General features: G+C 37.3%; 1 protein-coding gene across 1 annotated transcript; it reads left to right on the forward strand.

Moving 5' to 3' along the window:
* The first annotated feature begins 328 nt into the window (after nt 1–328).
* Nucleotides 329–23,339, forward strand: actr3b (actin related protein 3B). Its single transcript, XM_048174685.1, has 13 exons — nt 329–483; nt 584–635; nt 1,394–1,449; nt 1,802–1,926; nt 6,891–7,001; nt 7,369–7,464; nt 10,840–10,947; nt 11,112–11,255; nt 11,717–11,890; nt 11,981–12,073; nt 18,570–18,695; nt 22,271–22,354; nt 22,458–23,339. The coding sequence occupies exons 2-13, from the start codon at nt 589–591 to the stop codon at nt 22,551–22,553; spliced, it is 1,260 nt and encodes a 419-aa protein (XP_048030642.1). The 5' UTR covers nt 329–483; nt 584–588; the 3' UTR covers nt 22,554–23,339.
* Nucleotides 23,340–25,215: the final 1,876 nt, after the last annotated feature.

The raw sequence follows: 25,215 nt of genomic DNA on the forward strand, positions 1-25,215 counted from the left end.
TGGGAGATAGAACTGATTCACCATAATAAACACACCAATTAATAGATCTACGTCTGCCATTAAAGCTGTATCGAAATAAACTGCACTCTTAAGTAAGAGGTTAAGAAGGTAAACAATGATAATGCGCCACGCGCTCTGCGGTCTGTTTACAGCTTACAGGTACTTTGCCAGCTAGTGAAATTAAGGACCCTACTATGGCAAAAGGTTTAGGTTATGAATATTAATTACGCCATTTTGACGTTCCTTAGTAACCTTCCAGTAGAGAACGTGTACTGGCGAAGGCTTGGCTCATGATACATATTAATAAACCAGCCTTTACCATAGTAGGATTCGTAATTTCGCTGTCAGCCCTGTGGATCATGATGAGGCAGTGCGAGTGGATTCAGCATGTTTCTATTTTTTGCCTTCCCTTTGACTCGGGAAGTAGTCGCGAAAAATAACGGTGCAAGCCAGAATCAAGGGACAATATACACCGCAGTAAAGGTAGCCTACACCTGACAGCACTGTAAACGACACATGGTTTCAATGTAGATGACGTCGTTTTTGTTGTGACATGCGGATGTGTTTGTGTGATTGTATCTAGTGCTGATGATGGCAGTGCGGCCCCCTCCATGCGTGATTGATTGCGGGACAGGGTGAGTTTGTTTACTGTCACACACCGACAACATTCATGCTCCTCCAGTTTCATTTCTGCTGGACCTAAAAAATTAAGTCAAATATTGTATGTATTTGCTTTTGCAGACTATAGGCCTATGTTAATTTAACTAAGTGCTTTGCCTTAGTATCATTACTTTGCATTTTATTACTCTCTGTGTGATATGTAACACATATTATTATATGATTGCAATGTTTTGTATGGTTTTTAAGGTAGAAAACAAACCAAATTCTAATCCCTAAACTTCTTTAAAATGCTTCTGGAGGGTTGTAATCGGTTATGATTTGGATGAAGAGGATCAGTTCACAAATTTGGATGAGGGATATGTGAAATGGATATACATTTTTATATCTGGTCTGAGCTGTCTGATGAATTCAGACTTTAAGCACTAGTAAAAACTAACGCAGGAGTAAGAGTATTTTGATGTAAATATTTGTCTAATATTTGCATCTAAAAAATAAAGAGGCTCTGAGTGTATAGGAAGCAATATTCCTGACATGGTTTTCGGTATGATCTATGTTTTCATATATAATATGTTGGTCTTGATTTAATTGGGTGCCATGTCAAGAGATTAATCAGGTGCATTATAGCTATATATTAAACTTCCACAGCTGCTGTTTGATAAATGAACAGACCGTGTACTCACTGGAAATACTGATTGAAAAATGATAAACAAAATAGACCGTACAGGTTCATTCATCTCATTCAGGATGATCATTTAGTGTTCTTCTTCTTCAGGTACACCAAGATTGGTTATGCAGGAAACACGGAGCCCCAGTTCATCATGCCATCCTGTGAGCTGCCTGCCAGTTTAAGTTGTTAAACGCGCAGCGGGGCAGATCAGAGAAGACTAATACTGCATGTCCAGCACTCAAATCCAGGATATAATATTTGGCTCACGAATTTAATTAAAAACTGCCTTAGGGAACCACTATTTTAAGCTATTATAAAACTCTCAATTCACTACTGCCGTAACCTCAATGTACCGTAGGCTCTGAGCCTGTTAACAGCACACATCCTTTCATAACACTTATTGATTGTGTTGCTTTTGTCAAAGGATACTGTCAAATAGCAAATTATTTTATATGATTGTGCTTTGTGACTTCGCAGCGCTACAGTAAGCTGATTGTAGTGTTGTCACTGCAGGTATTGCGATCAGAGAGTCAGCCAGTGTTGGAGATCAGGCACAGAGACGTCTCATGAAAGGAGTGGATGACCTCGATTTCTTCATCGGAGATGAAGCCATCGATAAACCAAATTATGCAACCAAGGTGATCAGTTGTGATAATGTACCAGTTTGTTAATTTAGGCTTATACACAGCAAAGTCCCCAGAGTTAAATCAACTCTGCTCAGAGAACATATGGTCCCTCTCTACATAGAGTTAAAATAACACTGAAGCAGAGTTAAAGTTAATGAGATAACATGCTGTTTGTGGAGTTGTTTAATCAGATCTTGAGAGATTTAATGCCTTTTATCTTCAGTTTATTCAATCTAAGACTGTGGCTGGAAGTCATTTGTAATTATTGTGTTTCTCTTCAGTGATTCTGCTTGTTAACAGAAGGTGTTCATCACTAATGCTCAATCATAACTTAATTAATCACTTAATTATCTAATTAACTCTGCTTCAGTGTTGCTTTAACACTATATAGAGAGGGACCATATGTACTCGGAACAGAGTTGATTTAACTCTGGGGATTTTGCTGTGTAGAACTGTACAATCTACCTCAGGAAGTTTATAAGCATATTTTTTAAGGCTTACAGGTTTAGTTCACTTCAGAATTAAAATGTCCTGATTATTTACTCACCCCCATGTCATCCAAGATGTTTATGTCTTTCTTTCTTCAGTTGAAAAGAAATTAAGGTTTTTGAGCAAAATATTCCAGGATTTTTCTCCATATAGTGGACTTCAATGGCCACCAACGGGTTGAAGGTCCAAATTGGAGTTTCAATGCAGCTTCAAAGGGCTCTATACGATCCCAGACGAGGCAATAAGGGTCTTATCTAGTGAAACGATCTGTCATTTTCAAAAAAAAACAAAAAACCTTTTTTAACCACAAATGCTCGTCGTGCACTAGCTCTGCGATGCGCCACGCATTACGCAATCATTGTTGGAAAGGTCAGGTGTGACGTAGGCGGAAGTACCACGGTAGGGTGAAAAACTCATTTTCACCTCCACTTCAAAATCGTCCGACATCACTGTTTTACATTTTTTTGCAAAGGGTGTTTGACTTAGTCTTTGCACATTCGATTTGTAGACACTGGATCGGTGCTTCCGCCTCCGTCACACGTAACCTTTCCAACGTGATTACGTAATGCGTGGCGCATCGCAGAGCTAGTGCAAGATGAGCATTTGTGGTTAAAAAGTATATAATTTTTATTTTTTGTAGAAAATGACTGATAGTTTCGGACATAAAGGGGGTCTGACTTGGTCTTTGCTCATTCGATTTGTAGACACTGGATCGGTGCTTCCGCCTCTGTCACGCGTGACCTTTCCAACGTGATTACGTAATGCGTGGCGCATCGCAGAGCTAGTGCAAGATGAGCATTTGTGGTTAAAAAGTATATAATTTTTATTTTTTGTAGAAAATGACTGATAGTTTCAGACATAAAGGGGGTCTGACTTAGTCTTTGCACGTTCGATTTGTAGACACTGGATTCGGTGCTTCCGCCTCTGTCACGCGTGACCTTTCCAACGTGATTACGTAATGCGTGGCGCATCGATGAGCAAGATGAGCATTTGTGGTTAAAAAGTATATAAATTTTTATTTTTTTTAGAAAATGACCAATAGTTTCGCTAGATAAGACCCTTATTCCACGGCTGGGATCGTGTAGAGCACTTTGAAACTTAAACCCCACTGAAGTCCACTGTATGGAGAAAAATCCTGCAATGTTTTCCTCAAAAACCTTAATTTCTTTTCGACTGAAGAAAGAAGGTCAAACATATTGGATGACATGGGAGTGAGTAAATTATCAGGAAATTTTAATCTGAAGTGAACTCATCCTTAAAGATGTGGTCACTTTTCAGCAAAATTTTGAAATCAAAAAAGGTCCATTGTAAATAGCGACAAGATGTATGAAGCACAAAAGTTACTTTCAAAACAAGCAGCATTCTATTGGTCAATGTGGTGAAATCTCGTGACCAACTTAAGTCTTGAACATGAGTGGGGCGTGTATTTAATCTGCGTGGGGAACTTTTTCACTCTCACATGAAACTTCATTATATGTTCCTATTGAAATGACTGGATTTCCCAAGCAACAGTAAATGTAACCTTTAGGTCAGGACGTATGCAAACACAGATGAAAATGATAATGTCTACCTATTACCAGGAGCTTGACATCAACTTTTTTGCTTACCAGCTACTGTGGCTAGTGGTTTTCCAAAGTTACTAGTCACATAGCCATTTTCACTGGCCACAATTTTGACATCGATACCATGGGGAAAAACTGCCATATAGATATTTTGAATATTATCTCATAATTTGGCAGCAGGTGCATTAGGCTGCTGTCACTTTAAGACCTGACCTACGGATCCATTATACTGTTACACATGCGTTTTCTTTCTCAACTGTTTACATTCACTTAAAACATAATTGACAGTGTTTACGTGAATACTCGCCAAGACTGGCATTTTGACATTATTTTGTGTGTATTTGACTGTTTAAGCTCAAGCAAAAAGAACTCAATTTAGTACTGAGAAGCAGCTTTATGTTTGCACGCACTTTGGGTGTGAGGCTGTGAGCACAAAATCTGTAGGAGTGAGTAAAATTATGCGCAATACGTGCAATCCCACACCGAAATTCAAGCCCTGTAACACCAACAATATTCATCCGGAGCAAAAAAAAGGAGTGAGTGAGGGGAGGCAGGTTTGCGTGTCAACTTGCTGTCAGAGAGATGAGAGAGCTGTTTTTAGATATTTCAGTATCAATGTGTATCGCATGTATTGCACTCAGTTTATTATTTTTGATGCCTTTTTAAAAGATTACATTATCTATAAAATTCAGTTAAGGAGTAACTGCGCCACTGCTGAAATCCACCTGCATTTGGTGGGTGTCAAGCCCTTGCCCTATACTATAAGACCCCATCAAATCACAATATTATTACTTTTAGTCCATGTGTCCATCTTGAGGCCATCTAAATACTAGTGTAATCTTCAAAACAGCCTTTAGATGTACAGTTTATGTACAGTTTTTGAGTATAAAATGAATAACTGTCTTGCAAGTAGCAAAACAGATGGGCACGATCACTTTATTATGTTATGCCAAACTTCCTGTTTAAACTGGAAATACATCAGTATAGAAAAAAAAAAAAAATGCTTGTCCACCAATTTCATTAAATGTACAAAAGGTGTTTGAAAATGCCAGTGGCAGCAGTGATTATCAGGAAGTGTAAAGCTACATCCAACTACTACTAGACCCTGCCTTGAAAAGGTTGCCTTTTAAAACCTTTTGAATGATCACTTTGAAGGAGTTACAGGCGTTCAATAACTGAGAACAGAGTGAAGGGGCACCGGTCAACCACATCAAGAGCTTGACATAATACTGAGCAATATAGAAGACAAGCACAAAGAGACCACTGCTCAGCTTGCAGTGTGAGAAGAGATTTTATGATAGAGCTTTTTAAAATCATGTTCGATGAGAATTTGACACTGTCAACCATAAGAACCCACCATACCAGCAGTCGAGTTTGGTGGTGCCTGGTGAAAAAGAAGTACACTTCAGCATACTTTTTGATGATGACATTGAAATTTAGTACATTAAAAATAAAGTAACGTCAAATGTAATATTTAACAGTAGAGTTAAAATTATAATAAAGTACTTTACATGTGCTTTAGTAATGTATGTTAGTCAACACATCAAATGAGTGTAATTCTTTAAAGCACGGCAAAAGATTATTAATGATTTAAAATGTTCTTTAAAGGTCCCGTTTTTCGTGTTTTTTTGAAGCTTTGATTGTGTTTATAGTGTGCAATATAACATGTGTTCATGTTTCGCGTGTAAAAAAACACAGTATTTTTCACATAATTTACTTATCTGTATCATAAAAACGGGCTGATGACTTCCTTGTTCTATGAAGTCCCTCCTTCAGAAATACGTAACGAGTTCTGATTGTGCCAGCGGTTCCTGTGTTGTGATTCGACAGCAGCTTAGCGCACCTTGCCCGGAAAGGTCACGCCTCTTACCATAACGTGGAGATGCACGCGCTCAGTGTTATTGTAAACATGTCTTTAATTTTACCCTATCAATTTGAGCCGGAATCAGACCCGGTGATTGGACTGCGGGATGAAAATAACAGCGTTACGACGACATGGCGACAAACACACTCTACAAACGCAACTCTTGTGTCTTCCTGTGGGCGGAGGTTAGTCAAAAAACTGTTTTAGTGACGTCATTAAAGAAGGAAGTAGAGGGATGTAGTCCAAACTGGCCGTTCGATGTAGGCGACTTCTGTTAAATAAAATATCTCGCTTGGCATTGAACTTTGAGCTTTAAAATTTTACAGATTTTATTTATACTCCAACAACAACATTACATACTAACTAAAGTTTGAAACATGGGATCACGAAGAACGGGACCTTTAAAGTAAATCTTTTAACTTTAAAAGTGTATTAAAGTGTGTTAAGAAAAATAGTCATGAAAGTGTTCTCTCTTTAAGTGGTCTTTTATTCCATTATAATATTAAATTATCTGCTTGAACCATTTTAACAATATGCTTGAAATATGCAGTACAATTAAGCACACTTCTTTTTCACAAGGGTGTTAGCATCATACATCAGGGACAGGGTATCTTTTTACAATAGAAGGAAGAATGGATGATGTAAACTACTTGAAGATCCTGCAAGAGAATATTTAAAAAAAAAAAAAAAAACACACACACACACACACAAAAAAAATATGAAGTGTGAATAAAGTTGGAGAACACAGATCAAAAGGCCAAAGAAAAATCCTACAATTAGAAACCTGCTACAGAAATTTCTTATATATATATATATATAAAAACATTATCTGGTAAAAAAGTACTCACAAGCCACTGTGATTGAGCTATCTTAGGTGAGACTTAAAATGTGTGAAAATGAAATCTCTCACACTTGCCAAAAAATGCATTCACCACCTCATTCTAGATTAATTGAGGTTTATTAGACTACTAGTACGGCAACAACAGACAACATGATTTATCTAAGACTAGAGTGATGAAGAATTCATGTAATGTTTTTTTTTTTTTCTCTGTATACATTAGTGGCCCATCAGACATGGTATTGTTGAGGATTGGGACCTCATGGAAAAGTTCATGGAGCAGATCATATTTAAATATCTCCGAGCTGAACCAGAGGACCACAACTTCCTGATGGTATGTTGGCTGTACATTCATAGATCTTAAAGATGAGATTAAGAAGAGTTTGGCACAGTGATTTGAAGTGATTTGTGAAACAGATTCTTCCCAGTGAGAAACAGAGGAAGCACATACATAATTAAAGCTACCAAATGAAATATTTATTGTTTGCATAATGAGAGATTATGTAGTTTTCATGTTACAAACCTGGATATTTCCAGTGTGTCTTTTGCATGTGTGCCTTTGTCTCACTGCTCCATTTGATGATGACAAAACACTTTTTATGCACTTTTATTTTGCATTACAAAAGACCTACATTTAATGTATTCAACAGGCCTTTTGTGTCTGTTTATCCTGATGTTGCAGTGCTATATTTTCTCCTTAGACAGAACCTCCTCTAAATACTCCTGAGAACCGGGAATACTTAGCGGAGATCATGTTTGAAACGTTCAACGTCCCAGGGCTGTATATTGCTGTTCAGGTAAACTTTTGTGTTTAAATATTGTGCTTGAAAATTGTGTTTGAAATGGCAATAATATGTATTGTAAAAGCTTGTCAATTAATTAGCATTTAAATAAAATGTAATCTCTCCTGTTTTGTTGCGGGTTAATTTGGTCCACACTCGATTTTTAAACTGCTTTAGACATCAGTTAAACCTATTTATTTCTGAAATTTTGTGAATAATTATTGTAGGGTTGTGAATGTGCATGCAAAGTTTCAACACATAGATGTGTTTTGGAAAGAATGTACAAATTTTTGTTGCATCGATTGTATTGGGGTGCCCATTGGTTTCCCCATTGGTTTCCATGCAATTCACCAGAAATCAACACTGTGAAAAACAGGGAAGAGTCAGGTTAAAAAAAAAAAAAAAAAACGTCCTTGGTCGACGTGGAACAGGCAGAATTTTCAGGAATTGGCTCTATTGGCCGACTTGAAACAGGCAGAGTCATATTCCACCAGTATTGCGTTGGTGACGGATGATGTTGCTGGCTCACACACCTGGTCAGACGTGTTAGGCTCGGGCTCCGGGGTGATATATGGCTCAGGCTCTGTGTCTGCGGTGGGCTTTCCTTTATGTCCATTGGGACAGTGACGGCGGGTGGCACAAGGTGCCCGGAGTGGACTGTGGTTAGATGATCCTCCTCCATCTCGCCAGTGGTAAAGGGGAATGTGAGCCAGGACCCAGTCCCCAAACTCCTGGAAGCATTGAGGCCTGCCAAGAAAAACACACAGAGGCTGTCATCATCGTAGTGTACCAGATGGAAAAATTTCCTCTGTGTGTCTCTCAAGGGAGCAGTCCCCCTGGGAGAGGAGGAGGATATGAACTGCCACTAGATCCAATTAGTAAGGTCTGTTTTTCTGTCAGCGGCAGTTGCAAAAATAAAGGAAAAGAGCTTGATCTATTCACAGCAGTAATGATTTATTAAACAGAAACTCAAATAAACAAAATAAAACTAGATAAACTGAAACAGAAAAACCAGTAGCCTAAATCAGGGGCTTTTACACAACACCGTTTTCAACTAAAAATGGAAAACATTTTATACGCATAACATTTTTGGCCGTTACACGATAACAGTGTTTTGGCGGCCAGCTTTGGATTTCATTTTTGAAAACAATACCATTATCATCTCCATGTAATGACGTCATGCGCATATGTATTACATGTTCAGTTTATATGCGCATAATGTTTCTTTACAAAGTGACTGGCATGCATAATACAGCATTTTCTGTAGTTTCCGTGGATCCTTGTGAACAGAGATCATTTTGACAACATTATCATCTGTGCACGAAAAAGCAAAGGAAACACTTCTCCGTTTCATTGTTGTGTAAACATACCCTCAGACAAGAACAGACAAATGAACTGAACAAAACACAGGGCTTTAATACAAAAGGCAAACTAATTGAAATGAACAACAGGTACAACTGGTAATCAAATCAACAAACTCAAACACAGAAAACAAAGCTGGAATTGCTTCAAATCAATGAACAAACTGTCAAAAAATCAATGCTATCTTTGTGTCAAGTTTGATTGTGTGGACAAGACAGATGTTTACCTATGCCTAGATCTGGTCCCGTTGTCAAGTCAAGTCACCTTTATTTATATAGCGCTTTTAACAATGCAGATTGTGTCAAAGCAGCTTTACAGTGATAATTGTTATATAATTTTGGCTGCACAGCAGCTCTTAAAGAAAATAGTTCTGATAATTAAGAATCAATAGTTATTAATTTAGTTAATTTATCTATATCAGCACTGGAGTAAGCAGTGATGTCATCATCCAGCTCAGTTCAGTTCACATACAATGGTGTCAATGCAGGCAGATCAAAACACTGTTGAATAGGGGTGTGACGAGACAGGTATCTCACGAGACGAGACGAGACTCGAGATTGAGTTCACGAGACGAGACAAGACAAGATTTTTACACACTAGTTTTAAGAAATCCTCAATGGCGAAATACATGACTAGAAAAAATATTCTGCAGGTGTATTTGAAATGTTTTAACTAATCATCTTGTAATGAATGTCATTTCAGTTCTACTTTCTGAGTATGAATTATCATATGCAGTAAAAGACAACAATACTCAAGTACTGTAAAAGGTTTTGCCACAAACTCAACTGACTGACTTCTCTTCTGTATGATTTCAGTCTCTTCAGACCTTATACTGTACATGATTTATGAGCTGCTACAACTACTGACCTCCTAACTGAACTTCTTTCCACAAACTGAACATAGAAATAAAAACAGTATAAATAAAAATGTTAACACTTTACAATAAGGTCTCATTTATTAACATTAATGTATTAACCAACATCAACTAACAATGAGCAATATATTTGCTACAGTATTTATTAATCTTTGTTTATGTTAGTTAATAAAAATAGTCATTCATTGTTAGTTCATGATAGTTCACAGTGCATTAACTAATGTTAACAAATGAAACCTTACTGTTTGTGCTTAATAAGATTAAGAGAAAACTCTTATTCATTTTTATGGTAACACTTTACAATAAGTGCAACCATAATCGCACCCTCTCAATATTCAAAGTGCAAATAAGACCAAATTTTTCTTTGATACAGAGCTAAGAGATGGTTACAACTACACTGCCCAGCCTAAAACAGCTTTCATATTGAGAGATATTTGCATTCATCAGGGAGCCGCTTTCAAAATGCGGGGTATTAACATCGCGCTTGAATGCGCCCTCGCGTTTACTTTCACTTTCAGCGATCTCTGTAAATATGGAGCGGCGGCGACCGTTATCCAACTGAATTAAATGTTTTTTATTTAAATACAAAGCCAAACGACAGTGGAGGCGTAATGTAAATGTAGCGGTGGCATATTCTTTCCTAATCATCCTCATGGCAACATCACGAGACTACTTTTCGCCTCGACGAGAAATCTCGTCACAGTTTAGTCTCGCGTGATCTCGTGACACGAGATCTCGTCACACCCCTACTGTTGAATATCAAATGTCAAGTGTCCCCAACTAAGCAAGCCAAATGCAACAGCGGCAAGGAACCCAAAATCCAACAGGTGACACAACTTTTCATCATTATGTCTTTAGTAAATTCTGACAGTAGTTTTTTAATGGCAAAAGAGGGTTTGGTAATCTGAAGTAACTGGTAACCTGAATGTTGCGGGTCCGATTCTCAATACCGGCAGAAAATGACTGAGGTGCCTTTGAGCAAGGCACCTAAACCCAATCACTCCCTGGGCGCCACAGCAAAATGGCTGCCCACTGCTCTGTGTGTGTGTGTCCCCAAGGTAAACTTAGGGACCATTCACTCTGGACACAATCTTGTATTCTGCATGGAATATTTTGGAAACAACAATTTATTTATCTATGTGGCCATTTTTCAGGCTGTTTTGGCATTGGCAGCATCATGGACTTCAAGGCAGGTTGGAGAACGAACACTAACAGGAGTCGTGATTGATAGCGGTGATGGAGTTACTCATGCCATACCAGTGGTAATCAACACAGATATACATACAGTACAATGCCATCAAAAAGTAATATATAAGCCAAAAATGCATGAATTTCATTGCGTTAGATCAAGTGGCATCTGCAAACAAATGCTGCTGGAACTTTCCTCAACAAGAATGGCTGATTTCTGTTTCCTTTTATCTTTTAGGCAGAAGGTTATGTGATTGGCAGCTGTATAAAGCACATCCCTATAGCAGGAAGAGACATCACCTACTTCATTCAGCAGCTGCTGAGAGACAGAGAGATCGGCATTCCTCCAGAGCAGTCATTGGAGACCGCAAAAGCTGTTAAAGTGGGTAACAGCAGGGAGGATATTCCTCTCTCTGCCATACAGTACTTCCATTCTGATTGGTCAGTTGTGGAATTGAGTGGTCAAATATTTTTGTGTAATGACCAGTAAACTTATATTCTGCATTTGTCTACTGTTTTCTAATCTATAAGTAAGATAAAATCATTTAAACTCAAATCAGTATTTATTGTCCAATATGACTGTCCAATGTACAGTTAGTGCAGAGGTTCTGATTACCAAACTGTGCATTAGCCTCAGCCTGTCCCTTACTTAGCCTCCTATTTCTTTCTTTCATGTTTTTTTTTTTTTTTAATCCGAATCATCTGAATCAGAGTGGTAGGATGTTCTGAAAAAAAATCAGTAGTGTCACGCTAGCTCTATCATTTTAGATCTACTGTATCATCTAATACAACTTTTGTACTCCTTATCTGTATTACTCTGTTTTGTTTTTTTGTTTTTTATAGGAAAGGTATTGCTACATCTGTCCAGACATAGTGAAGGAATTCACGAAATATGACATGGACCCTGGCAAATGGATAAAAAAATACAAGGGAATCAATGCTATCAACAAAAATGAATTTCTAATAGATGTCGGATATGAGCGTTTTCTGGGACCAGAGATATTTTTTCACCCTGAGGTAGAAAGACCACTCTTTCTGAATTATTCAACATGTGTACCCAGAATGACCTTTGGAAACTGTGCAGTAAAAGGTCTTTTCACTCTGCAGTTTGCCAACCCAGACTTCTTGCAGCCCATCTCAGATGTAGTGGATGAAGTCATTCAGAACTGCCCTATAGATGTCAGAAGACCACTTTACAAGGTACAATACCATTATTATCATGCAATTCCAGTGGTTCTCTTTAATATCATTTTATTCAATATCGTGGAAATGTTCACTATCAATTAGTTGATAGTGAGGCTCGTTGGAGGAACCAATATTCTCAATTAAAGGTGCCCTAGAATTGAAAATTGAATTTACCTTGGCATAGTTGAATAACAAGAGTTCAGTACATGGAAATGACATACAGTGACTCTCAAACACCATTGTTTCCTCCTTCTTATGTAAATCTCATTTGTTTAAAAGACCTCAGAAGAACAGGCGAATCTCAACATAACACCGACTGTTACGTAACAGTCGGGATCATTAATATGTACGCCCCCATTATTTGCATATGCCAGCCCATGTTCAAGGCATTAGACAAGGCAGGCAGTGTTAACGTCTGGATGTGCACAGCTGAATCATCAGACTAGGTAAGCAAGCAAGGACAACAGCGAAAAATGGCAGATGGAGCAATAATAACTGACATGATCCATGATAACATGATATTTTTAGTGATATTTGTAAATTGTCTTTATAAATGTTTTCGTTAGCATGTTGCTAATGTACTGTTAAATGTGGTTAAAGTTACCATTGTTTATTACTGTATTCACGGAGCCGTCGCTATTTTCATTTTTAAACACTTGCAGTCTGTATAATGCACAAACACATCTTCATTTTTTATAAATCTCTCCAACAGTGTGTAATGTTAGCTTTAGCCATGGAAGCACAGCCTCAAACTCATTCAGAATCAAATGTAAACATCCAAATAAATACTATACTCACATGATCCGACGCATGCATGCAGCATGCATGACGAACATTTTGTAAAGATCCATTTGAGGGTTATATTAGCTGTGTGAACTTTGTTTATGCACTGTTTGTTTATGCGCGAGCTCAGGGGCGGGGAGCGCGAGGATTTAAAGGGGCCGCAGCCTGAATCGGCGCATATTTAATGATGCCCCAAAATTGATTTAAAAAAATCTATGGGGTATTTTGAGCTGAAACTTCACAGACACATTCAGGGGACACCTTAGACTTATATTACATCTTGTGAAAAAACATTCTAGGGCACCTTTAAGACCAGGAGACAAAGCTGACATTCAATCAGTTGACAGAGTTAACTGAAGACAAAGTTCTCCGCACTTTCAAAGGTCGTAGAAATGAGTAAGAGGATCTAACCTTGAACTAACTTAGGATACAGAAAATGTAGTACTTATAAGCATATGGGAAATCAGATGACATAATTTGTACAGGCTCTAATAGGTTAACAGTACAGATGATTCTAGCCATGTGCAAACATGGTATTCCGTTCTTTGCTCAAATGAGGTTATCTATGCATTTCTTTTTTGTGGAACACAAAAGAAGATATTTTGAAGAATGTTGGTAACTAAACAGTTTTGGTGACCAATGATTTTCATTGTATGAAAAAATAATTCTCAAATATCTTCTTTTATGTTCCAAAGAAGAATGAAAGTCGTACAGTTTTGGAACAACATGAGGGTATGTAAATGATAACAGAATTTTCGTTTTTGGGTGAACTAATGCCAGATTAGATTCACTGAATTTTATTACAAGAGGAGGGTACATTTACTTGCTCACGTTTATGTGATTATTCAAGATTTTTTGGCTAAAAACTCCACTGTACACTTCCAAAAACGTATATCCTGGTAAATTTGCATTACATTAAAGGAAATGACAAGAGCATATTTGAGCGAGTGAAGTCATTAGTGATTGACTGAATGAGAGAGTACATTTGCACAAGAAAACTGGAGATAATTTTTCACAATTCTATGAAAATAGTCAGAACTCGCAATTGTGAGCTATATAGTCTGAATTGCGAGATATAATCTATAAACTGACTATTTTCTCTGAATTGCGAGATATAAACTATAAACCGACGTTTTTCTCTGAATTGCAAGATATGAACTATAAACTGACTTTTTTCTCTGAATTGCGATATATAAACTTGCAATTCTGAGGGGAAAAAAGGTCAGAATTGTGAGATGCTTTTTCTATTCCATGGCAGAAACAATCTTCCATAAGTATAGACTCCATATTTATGATATGATATCAAAATTTGATCTTTCAAAGTGTTTCCCTCTCTGTGGCTTCTTTAGCATAAATCACGGTAAAAAGTTTTTCAGTTCAGTGTTGTGTGCACATCCAAAAAACTTTAGAGCAGGTGCATGTCCAAAAAGAAAACAAAAAGAATGAAAGGACAGCGCACTTCAAAAAAGAACAAAAGGACAGCACACTGCCACTACCTGACGAAAACAGAAATAGTAGAAACTTTGTTTGTCTATCATAAAATATAGTTTGAGAGCATTGTGGCCATGTGCTGCCCTTTTGTTCTTTCCTACAGTCACGATACTGAGTGTTAGAATTTGTTTTTGTTAGTTTTCAAAGTGGAATCAGTTCTTTTATATGCCCAACAGGGGTCAGTGTGTATCCACTGTGTTCACAATTACTCTAAATCATCTAGAATAGAGAGAGCTTTAACTGATCCCTGCAAATGGGACTGAACAGCTCTGAAATAACCTCCGTATCCATTTCTATATCTCACAACTCTGAGCCTGACTGAAAAAAATAGTGTCTTGAAAAATTCAATTATGCACACTTATAATTAGTGCACATCTACATCACAGTGCACGGAAATTATTCTTATTCATTTGCCTATGAAAGAAGCTTCACTGTGGACTATATTGAAGGAATTGGACTTTGAATGGAAAGTGCTTTGATGCTCTTTTAGTTTTATTTTCTTTTTCTGCCACAATTTCTTGAGGTGTAAAAAATCTTCCCAGCAAAACCAAACTAATCAACAAAAGCCTTTGAGCAGCGATCGGTTCATCTGTGGTTGTCTCTGGAAATAACATCAGCCATCTGTGTTAGGGAATGTTACTTCTTAAAGTAATATATTTCAATATTGTTGTTAAAAGAAACTTTTTTACATTTTTGCATTGCTATTTTTTATTAAATTACTTTTGCGTTAATGCCAGTTAACTGAGTCTGTCTCTCCTCCAAAATGATAGCTCTGTTTTTGGGATGTATGCATATTTCATATTGGAAGTGCAATTAATTTGGCTGTGAACAAATGTTTATCTCCTGAACTTAGAATGCATGTAGTGACATTTAGGCTTTGCTATGAAATCTTGCCCATCGATTGTTCTGACAATTGCAAAATTTATGGCGACCCAACCTGCAAGTTGGATATATTTTCATTTATCATCACTATTTTGAAGTTTTTAAAACAAATATTGGAGCGGGCTAAAGGGTTACTTTTACAACAAATGAACTTAGCTAGCCATAATGCTCACACGTACAGTAACACATATCATGCTTTTCTAAACCATAAATATAACAATATTTCTCCCAGCATGCAAGCGAAAGGTTTTCAGTTGTTTTTATTGTTTAGGACGGCTATAGAACAAAGTCAATGTGAAATGTTTGCAACGAGTTTTGATTGCAACAAATTTGACTTTTGTAGTCTGACATTGAGTGATAAATAATGTGATGTTATTTATCAAAAATTGATTGGATGGTGAAAATTGAAGAGGTGTTTGGAGGAGAAAGACCTAGGCTGTGTCTGAAATTGCATATTGTCTGAGTTGGTACTTCTTTTGTATAAGTAATTACTTCACGACTGCTAAAAAAGTAGAATCAAACCTGAAGTAGTAGTCATTTGAGTACTTTCACCTACTGTTTTATGAATACTGTGAATTTAAATCTACTATTCTTTCCATTAACTGTTTCCACAAACAGTGAATGAAAAGAATAGGGAAGTAGTAGGGAAGTATGCAATATCGGATGCAGCTTTAGGGGTTGCAAGTGTTGCTCCGCCCCATAACTTCTATCATTGGCTGAGTCCTCTTTCCTAGGCATGACACATGTTCATACTTGATGTAGGACTGAGTGGATTGATTTTGTGGATACTGTATCTGCCATTCATATCTGTGAACATCTAAAAGCTGCACAATGTCACAAGGCTTTCATCAAATCAGAGGAAACATATTTACATATGTACATCTTGCAATGGCCGTGAAATGATTGTTTTACACAACTTTAAAGGGATAGTTCACCCAAAAATAAAAATTTCTGTCATTAAGTACTCACCCTCATGTCGTCCCAAACCTGTAAGACTTTCGTTTGTCTTCAGAACACAAGTTAAAGGTGCAATATGTAAGAATTTTGCAGTAAAATATCCAAAAAACACTAGTCCAGTGTTATATATTTTGTTCCCTTAGGTACTTACAATATTCCAAATGTTTCCAACTATTTATAAATTGTGAGAAAATTGCAATTTTAACCAAGGCTCGGGGACGAGTGAGGAGTCGCCTGTCAATTGCGTCATACCCGGTTATCCTCGGTTTCCGGTTTTATTTTGTAAAAACCATGGAAACACCAAAGACGCTTTAATATATTACGTTTTAATAGACAAGGGAACAACTGTTGATATATTTATAGACAGAAAACTAATTATTGTTATATAGCTCAACACGTTTAGTCTTATTGTATAATCTAATTTTCTTGATTTTTTGCGAGTACCATGCTTTACCATGCCTCAGAGAAAAACACTATTTTGTGAAGTAGCTAACATAGCATAATCAGATGCAGCTTTATTTTTAGTAACAGTAATACAGAATTTTCTCCATCATACAATACGTTTTAAAATTAATTGCATGTCATTTATCAACACAAGTCATCCAGCATTTAATATGACATTCTAAAATCGATCTATCTTACTGCAGTGTGCAACAGTGTCTCACAGCAGCCACCGAGTGAACGCACAGAGTAACGTTATAGCATCATTTTCAACACTCTCAAATGTATCTAATATGATAAACAGAGCTGCGTTACCTCATACTCATGACCGAAAAAGCGGAAGCAGCGCCGGCGATTGTGGCATAATAAAAGTTACGCTGCTTGCGGCGTGTGTTGTCCAATCGCTCCAGCGGCCTCGTTCAGCTCCCACAACACTCGGTCCTGCTCTGCTTCATTACTACAGTAAAGTTAATAATCACATCCATGAACATGATTTCTTCCTGAGTCCTATCCCGATTGTTTCCACCAACTGTGATGTAAAGACCACATGTCCCAAGATTCCTGCACTCAAGCTTGCAGTCATCAAGCTACGCCTTTGTTTTGAATAGGCCTCTAGCGACCTCTAGTGGACATAAATCTTACATATTGCACCTTTAAGATATTTTTGATGAAATCCGAGGGTATCTGATCCAACACATAGGCAGCAATGACATTGCACCTTTTGAGGTCCAGAAAGGTACTAAAGACATCGTTAAAACCATCGGACGTAAACACTGAAGCTCTGCAACAAAAATAGCATAACAGTATGACAGGGGACAGCTGAATTTGGTGAATAAAGTCATTATTTATTTATTTATTTATTTATTTTTTTGCATAGACATGAGCTGGTAATGCAAAGGACCTTACAAAATTGAAACAAAATGTAAAGTCTGTTATGTGACTGCTCAAAATTCAGTGAAAAGGCACAATGCCACATAAAAGGCAGACTAAATTATGCTTTCTCTGACCGAAACTAGTATAAACGTATGCGGAATTCCACCTCTGAGCAGCATTAAATTGTAAAGACACCTAAATGCCACTTCATAAGCACTTCTGTGCATTTATGCAGTGTAAATGTGACATTATTTGATTATACACCACAGGGGGGTTAAGTCTTCAGTTAGAGAAATGAATTATGAATAAAATGAAACATTTGTGTTTTAATATCACCAAAGAATAGAGGGGAAATGAAGGTGCATGTCTCTTACCAGCTTTTGGTCTGCATTGTACTATAGTTTAAAAGCTGTTTACCCCAGTGAAATGGGGCACTTTCACAGTCTATCAACTTTTTGAACTCATCAGTAAAGATGGAAGAAGCCAGTCCTTTATTCCCTAGATGCGAAACCAGCATGTCCTAATCCAAATAGCAGGATAACTCTCCTCGAGTTTTTTAAGTAAAGATTGAACCCTGTAATGAAACACACATCTCCTGCAGATACCCTGTTATAAGCTGCCCTCAGTCAGCCCATAGTCATTTATTCCCAGCATGCAACTCTGCTGGCCTTTGCTGAAATTGTATATTATTAAAACTCATTCTGTGGACTGGAAGATTTATTAGTGGACAATATCTGAATTATTACTTGTTTCCACAGTATAGCATTTCTTGGAATAATTTACTATTACCAAGAATGTTATTTTCATTTCAGTGATTTAATTTCTGTACTGTTGTTGGATTTTATTTTGATTTAATTTTGATTTAAATTGTTTTGCTCAGCACAGGGATAGTAGAGCGGTAATGCTTTGTCTTTGTCATAATGAGTCCATTCAAACAGAAGCAAATTTGTGCATGTTTATAGATGCTTTTGCATTAGTTCTTCCATGATTTGTATATACTTGAGTACTATGTTTTTTTGGGTGGGGGGTGAACATAATGAAAACACAGATATTTCTGAAGTGTGTATGTGTTTGTGTGCATTAGAACATAGTCCTGTCGGGTGGCTCCACCATGTTTCGGGACTTTGGCCGCAGGCTGCAGCGGGACCTGAAGCGCGTGGTAGATGCCAGACTCAGAATGAGTGAGGAGCTCAGCGGTGGCAGAATAAAGGTCTGTTCACATTATTGTATCAGAATTTCACCCCTAATCTCACATTCATCATGTGTTGTAGTGCGTTTTGGATACTTGTTTATGTTTTAAAACGTAGTGCGCTGCCTACAGAGGTAGCATTTTAAGGCATCATGGGTTCTGCCAATGCAAAGGCTGTTCCAAGAGGTGCTTAGGGTACGTTTACACGACAGTGATGTAGTAAAAACTTAAAAGTTTTTCCTTTGCGTTTTTCACGCACGGATGACAATGTCATCAAAACAATCCCCGTTCACATGGATCCACAAAAATGACTAAAAGCACTGTATTATGCTGCCAGGCCAGTAAGTGGCGATGTCACTTTGCAAAGCACGTGTGTCAAACTCCGCTCCTGAAGAGCGTAGCTCCAACCAGCTCCAAAACACCTGCCTGGAAATTTTTAAGGCTGCATTCCACTCCAAATTTTAATGCCCTTCACTCGCTAACTTCCCTCGTTCTCGCGGACTCGGATGTGCATCATTGCTTACGTTGCACGAGTGCCCACTACTGGTGGAATTCGTGCGTAAGGTTTAAATGAAACACACTAAGCTCTTGATCACTTGGAATTCATTATGGAGCTGATTTATTATTTAAACCCCTTTTTTTATTATTTATTATTTTGTACTTATGGTGTTTCATGCACCATATGCTTATAAGTTGTTGGAGAAAATTGTATAAAATCCCATTGGTTTAGGAGCTGTAAATAAAATTACACAAATGAAACAAAATATCAATAGTATAAACTTTGACTGTGAACATAAGGCAGCAACAAGTATTATGTAATTGAATCTCAACATAATTAATATATTATAGACTATTATGCAATTAATTCTTAAAATATTTAATTTATCATACCCTTTAGATAAGTGCGATATGCTGTGACGTCACAATCAAGTTGAATTGTGGGATATAGAGCTGCTTGAAGTGTACATCAGTGTAGAGGGAAGTTTATATGGACAGACCCTCGCTCCCTCAGTCAAATTTTGTCAGAGGGAGCGAGGGTCTGACCATATAAACTTCCCTCGTCCACTTCACGAAGTGGAACGTACTTCAAAATGGTGGCAGGGATTCCCCCGAGGGGAAGTGCTTAGGGAAGTTAGCGAGTGCGCGTCTAAAACTGTAGTGGAACGCAGCCTAGTAATCCTAAAGACCTTAATTAGCTGGTTCATGTGTGTTTAATTAGGGTTGGATATAAACTCTGCTGGACAGTGGCCCTCCAGGACCTGAGTTTGACACACCTGTTGTAAAGGAACACTACGCACCTTATAGACTGAATATGTAATATGCATGCGCATGACGTCACTGTTTTTACAAATTCATGTTTTTGTAGTTTACACAATAAGGGCATTATTTCCAAAAACGTGCACTTTGAAACCCATTTTCAAAAGTTTAGCATTTTCAGGCACCCAAAATTCTTTTGTTGTGTAAATGAACGGCCACAGCGCATAAAAAGTTTTCCATTTTGAGTTGAAAATGGTGTTGTGTGAATGCACACTAAGAGTACATATAAACGACAAAGATGTATTAAAAATGGAAATGTTTTTCCTTTGGGTTTTCATGTACAGACGACAACATTATCAAAAAGATTCCCGTTCACACCGATCTGTAAAATGACTAGAAATGCTGTATTATGCATGCCAGACCAGTAGTTGGCAATATCACTTTGTAAAAACACTACGCACCTATAGACTGAACACGTAATATGCATGCACATGATGTCACTTTTTTCACAAATTCACAATTTTGTAGTTTACAAGGAAGATCATAATGGTTTTGTTTTCAAAAACATGCACTTTGAAACACATTTTCAAAAGTTTGCGTTTTCAGGCCCCCAAAAACGCTGTTGTCATGTAAATGAACGACCAAAACGCGTTTCAACTTTTTTAGTTGAAAATAGTGTCGTGTACATGGCCCCTTAAATATTCTGCATCTTATACTGCCTCATTTTGCACAAAATTTAAAGCCTGGTTTATATTCAAGTTTGAATACAGAACCTTTTTAAATGTTTTTATTATTCAGTCCCATAAGAACATAAAAACAGGTATCTGTACATATGTCACATTAATAAGCTTATTAACATTGCAATATATAATAAACTTCCATAAATTGCAGATCTGTTATGTATTCCCTATTGACGTTGTTCTGCCAAAAAAGCTTAAAGGGTTAGCTCTCCCAAAAATGAAAATAATGTAATATATTACTCACCCTCATGCCGCTCTACACCCGTAAGACAATCAAGTTGAATTGTGGGGTATAGAGCTGCTTGTAGTGTACATCAGAGTAGACCCGCTCCCTCTGACAAAATTTGAGCGACGGTCTGTTCATATAAACTTCCTCTCGTCCACTTCACGAAGTGGAATGCACTTCAAAATGGCAGCAGGGATTCCCCCTAGGGGAAGTGCTTAGGGAAGTTTGCGAGTGCGCATCTAAAATGCCGTTGTCATGTAAATGTACGACCAAAACGCGTTTCAACTTTTTTTAGTTGAAAATAGTATCGTGTACGTGGCCCCTTAAATATTCTGCATCTTATAATGCCTCATTTTGCACAAAATTTAAAGCCTGGTTTATATTCAAGTTTGCTTGGTTGTGCGGTGTACATTCCATTTTGTGTAACTTGAGTGCCACAAGGCAACGTTGCCTGGAAAACGTGGTAAAAATATCATAGAGTATATCTTTACATTCATAAAAGAGTATGTACGCATTTACTTGGATTCCCTTCACTACCTCAAATGTAGCTTTGCTTCTTCATTTCATTTGTAAATTTTGAGTGGAAATATGTTTAATATACTGCATACATATTATACAAGTACATATGCAGATACATATAAAGTAAGCTGGTAAAACAAAAAAAGAACTGTTTTAATGCTTAAATTAAAGTATTTGTCTGGTACCTTTTATTGGATGCTGAATACAGAACCTTTTTAAATGTTTTGTATTACTCAGTCCCATAAGAACATAAAAAAACAAGTATCTGTACATATAGTCACATTAATAACCTTATTAACATTGCAAGATGTAATAAACTTCCATAAAAAAAGTGGTCCCACTTTATATTAAGTGGCCTTAACTACTATGTACTTACATCAAAAAATAGGTACAATGTACTTATTGGAGTTCATATTGAATTGCAAAATCACTTTTGCTGCTATTGAGGTGGGATACGGATAAGGTTAGGGAAAGCTTTGGTGGTATGGGTAGGTTCTAAGGGTAGGGGTAAGGTGTAAGGGACGGGTCATCAGTGTAATTATAAATGTAATTACAGAAATTAATTACAGATGTAATTACATGCAGGTGTTTTTAAACTATAAATACAATGTAAAAACATGTATGTACACAATAAGTGCATTGTATCAAATTGATTAATTTAAATGTAAGTACATAGTAGTTAAGGCCACTTAATATAAAGTGGGAACCAAAAAAGCTAAGCTAAGGCAGCACTGTATGTATCTTAACAGCCTTTCCTGTAAGCAAACTCAATGGAAAAATAAGATGGCTGATAAGGTGAGAGAAATTCTTGAATACATTCTCAAATCTTTGAATACATTTGATTCTCCATCCAGCCCAAGCCCATGGAGGTGCAGGTAATAACTCATCACATGCAGCGATATGCCGTGTGGTTTGGGGGATCCATGTTGGCTTCTACGGTAATGCTCATTCAGTATCATATGTCACCATCTCTTTACTGTATGTTTTGAATATATTTATCATTTAACCACTGATTAATGTTCCTTTCTTAACATTTTATAGCCCGAGTTCTTCCAGGTCTGCCACTCTAAGAAGGACTACGAGGAATATGGACCCAGAATCTGTCGCCACAACCCAGTCTTTGGCATCATGTCCTAGTGCAGGTTATGAACCCCGCTGTAAGCCTAGATATCAATTCAATCGATTTATCACCTCCCCTGTACTACACTTTGATTGCCACTCCTCTTTGAAAAGGAATAATTCAGGCTTTGACAAGCTTAGAATAGAAAGAACAAAGCTTTTTGTTTATCAGTGAAAATGTCAAAGCCAGGCACAAGGGTATTATGTGGATTGGATTCTGGAGACTCGTGCTTTGATAGGCAAGCGCTGAATGTTCAATATTCTAAATGCAGCATGAAAGAGGAATTCAAGAATTGCACATTGACTGCAGGCTACGCAGGTGAAGCCGTACAGTGGGGTCTGTTTACTTTGCAACTCATTTCAGTTTCTGTGTTTTGTTTGTGTTTTAAAGGATAAGTTAGAACAAAAAACATTGTGTTGTTTCAGACCCATATAGTTTCTTCTATGAAACACAAAAGGAGATGTTTAGGAGAATGTCCAAGCTGCTAGTTTTCACACAATGAAAGCATGCAGTGACTAGCGGCTGTTAAGCTCCAATAATAATAATAATATTAAATTGAATTTCTGAATAAGGACTTAAATTTTGCTCTGTTCTTCTCTCAAAGCTATCATATGACATCAGGGCCCAGTTGTTAGAAAGAAATTTGGTCAGAATTTCGGTTAATGGATTTGATCAAATCTTGAAAAAGCATTCTGAATTCAGATTAGATCACATAATCCAATCTTGGCTTTGATTTGCAACAAACTTTTTAGTAAGATACTTTTGATCCAAAAAAATCAGGATTATTCAGATCCCCCATGTTTATATGACTGTGTTTACATGTGCACCAATAATGTGATTATTTCTCATAATCAGAGTAAGGTCTTAATCGCAGTAAGATGTTTACATGACACGAGCAGAACTATGACTCCGGTTTACATGCGATTTTCATTACTCTGATTATTCGCTAATAAGTATGGTTATACCACACTCAGTTAGGCATACAGTATGCAAGTTATCGGCCATTGTTTTAATCTACTCACATCAACTTCAAAGTATATTTTTATGGACAAACTGGATATTATTTGGCGCTGTGATGATTAGACATTTTGTTGTTGCGATTAGACATGTTGCATGACGAACACTTTGTAAAGATCCTTTTTGAGGGTTATATTAGCTGTGTGAACTTTGTTTATGCTAGTTAACCCTTTAACACGTACGATCACACCGGTGTGATTAGAACGTTCAGTGCATTACGTGATCAACTGCCAAATTCAAATGTGCGTGCGCGCTTTAACTGGCGCTAAACCAGAGACGGACACACGCAGCGCTTTTCATATATCACATATATGCAGTGTTTTCAACCAAATAATGTTCATTTCAGGTTTCAGACATTTAAATACACATGAGTACTAACAAAACAATATATTTAGAGTTTGTAAAATACACAATGATGTCTATAGAAGCGGAAATAACAACCCTTTCCATTATAACTTGACCACACGTTTAATTCATATCAGATACACATTGTGAAAGTAACTTAAAAGCTTACTCTATTCTTCCCCAGTTCACCGGCACACTTACTTTCATGTATTTCGGGAGAAGTGGAAAAATTCACGGGTTGTAAATCCAACAGATCCGATTCTCTGCGCGGTGCAAACTAACATGGCGGCGCCAATCGCTCATATGGCTCAACTAACGCGATCGTTATAAAGGTGTTTAAACAACAAAACACATCCACTTGCACATATTTCATGCTATAGTTAACAAATTTGTGAATATTTTGAATTAAAAAAGAACAATTAAATGAAAGCAGATCATCATTCCTACAGTGCTGCGGTGTGTCACGTAACAAGCAATGACGCGTCACCATGGAAACCATAAAGTGATACGTTCTAAATAACGGTCGCCTTAAAAAACTCAGGCTGGGGGGTCAGCCAGAATATTTGAAACTTACGTGCGAAAGGGTTAAGGCAAGCACGAGCTCCGTGGGCGGGGAGCTTGAGCATTTAAAGGGGCTAAATCGGCACATATTTAATAATGCCCCAAAATAGGCAGTTAAAAAAATTAATAAAAAAAAAATCTATGGGGTATTTTGAGCTGAAACTTCAGACACATTCAGGGGACACCTTAGACTTATATTACATCTTTTAAAAAGACGTTCTACGGCACCTTTAAATTATTAGTATTGGTAGGTTTTGGATTAGGTGTGGGGGAGGGGTTAGGATTAGGCAATCAGGTAGAGACTTCAACGAGGGGGGTAATAATTTGTCAGGGAGTCGAAATTCGGCACAACACCAGGTTTGCCTACACTGCTGTCACGTTAATCGCAATATTGCCAAAAACTCATTATAATCGCATTATGAGGTTGCATGTAAACGCACTTGACACATTTATAGCTGTCAAATTTATAGCATATTCATTGCTGTCAAAACATTTAATTTTGACTGTCATTTAGGCCTACCGCTGTAGATTATTTATGATGATCATTAGAAATGAACCAGTCAAAAGTAGTTTCTAACTCATTGCTTGTATATTTGTTTGTTGTGGATCAGATGAGGGGTCTAATGGTCTGTTCCATTTGTCCTCAGACATGGGAAAATCACCGGCCCCAGTAGGAACTTTTAACTAGATCCTCTGTTCCATTTGTCCTCAGACATGGGAAAATCACCGGCCCCAGTAGGAACTTTTAACTAGATC

The sequence above is a fragment of the Megalobrama amblycephala genome, linkage group LG22 (genome assembly GCF_018812025.1).
Source record: "Megalobrama amblycephala isolate DHTTF-2021 linkage group LG22, ASM1881202v1, whole genome shotgun sequence".
In the NCBI taxonomy this organism is placed as follows: domain Eukaryota; kingdom Metazoa; phylum Chordata; class Actinopteri; order Cypriniformes; family Xenocyprididae; genus Megalobrama; species Megalobrama amblycephala.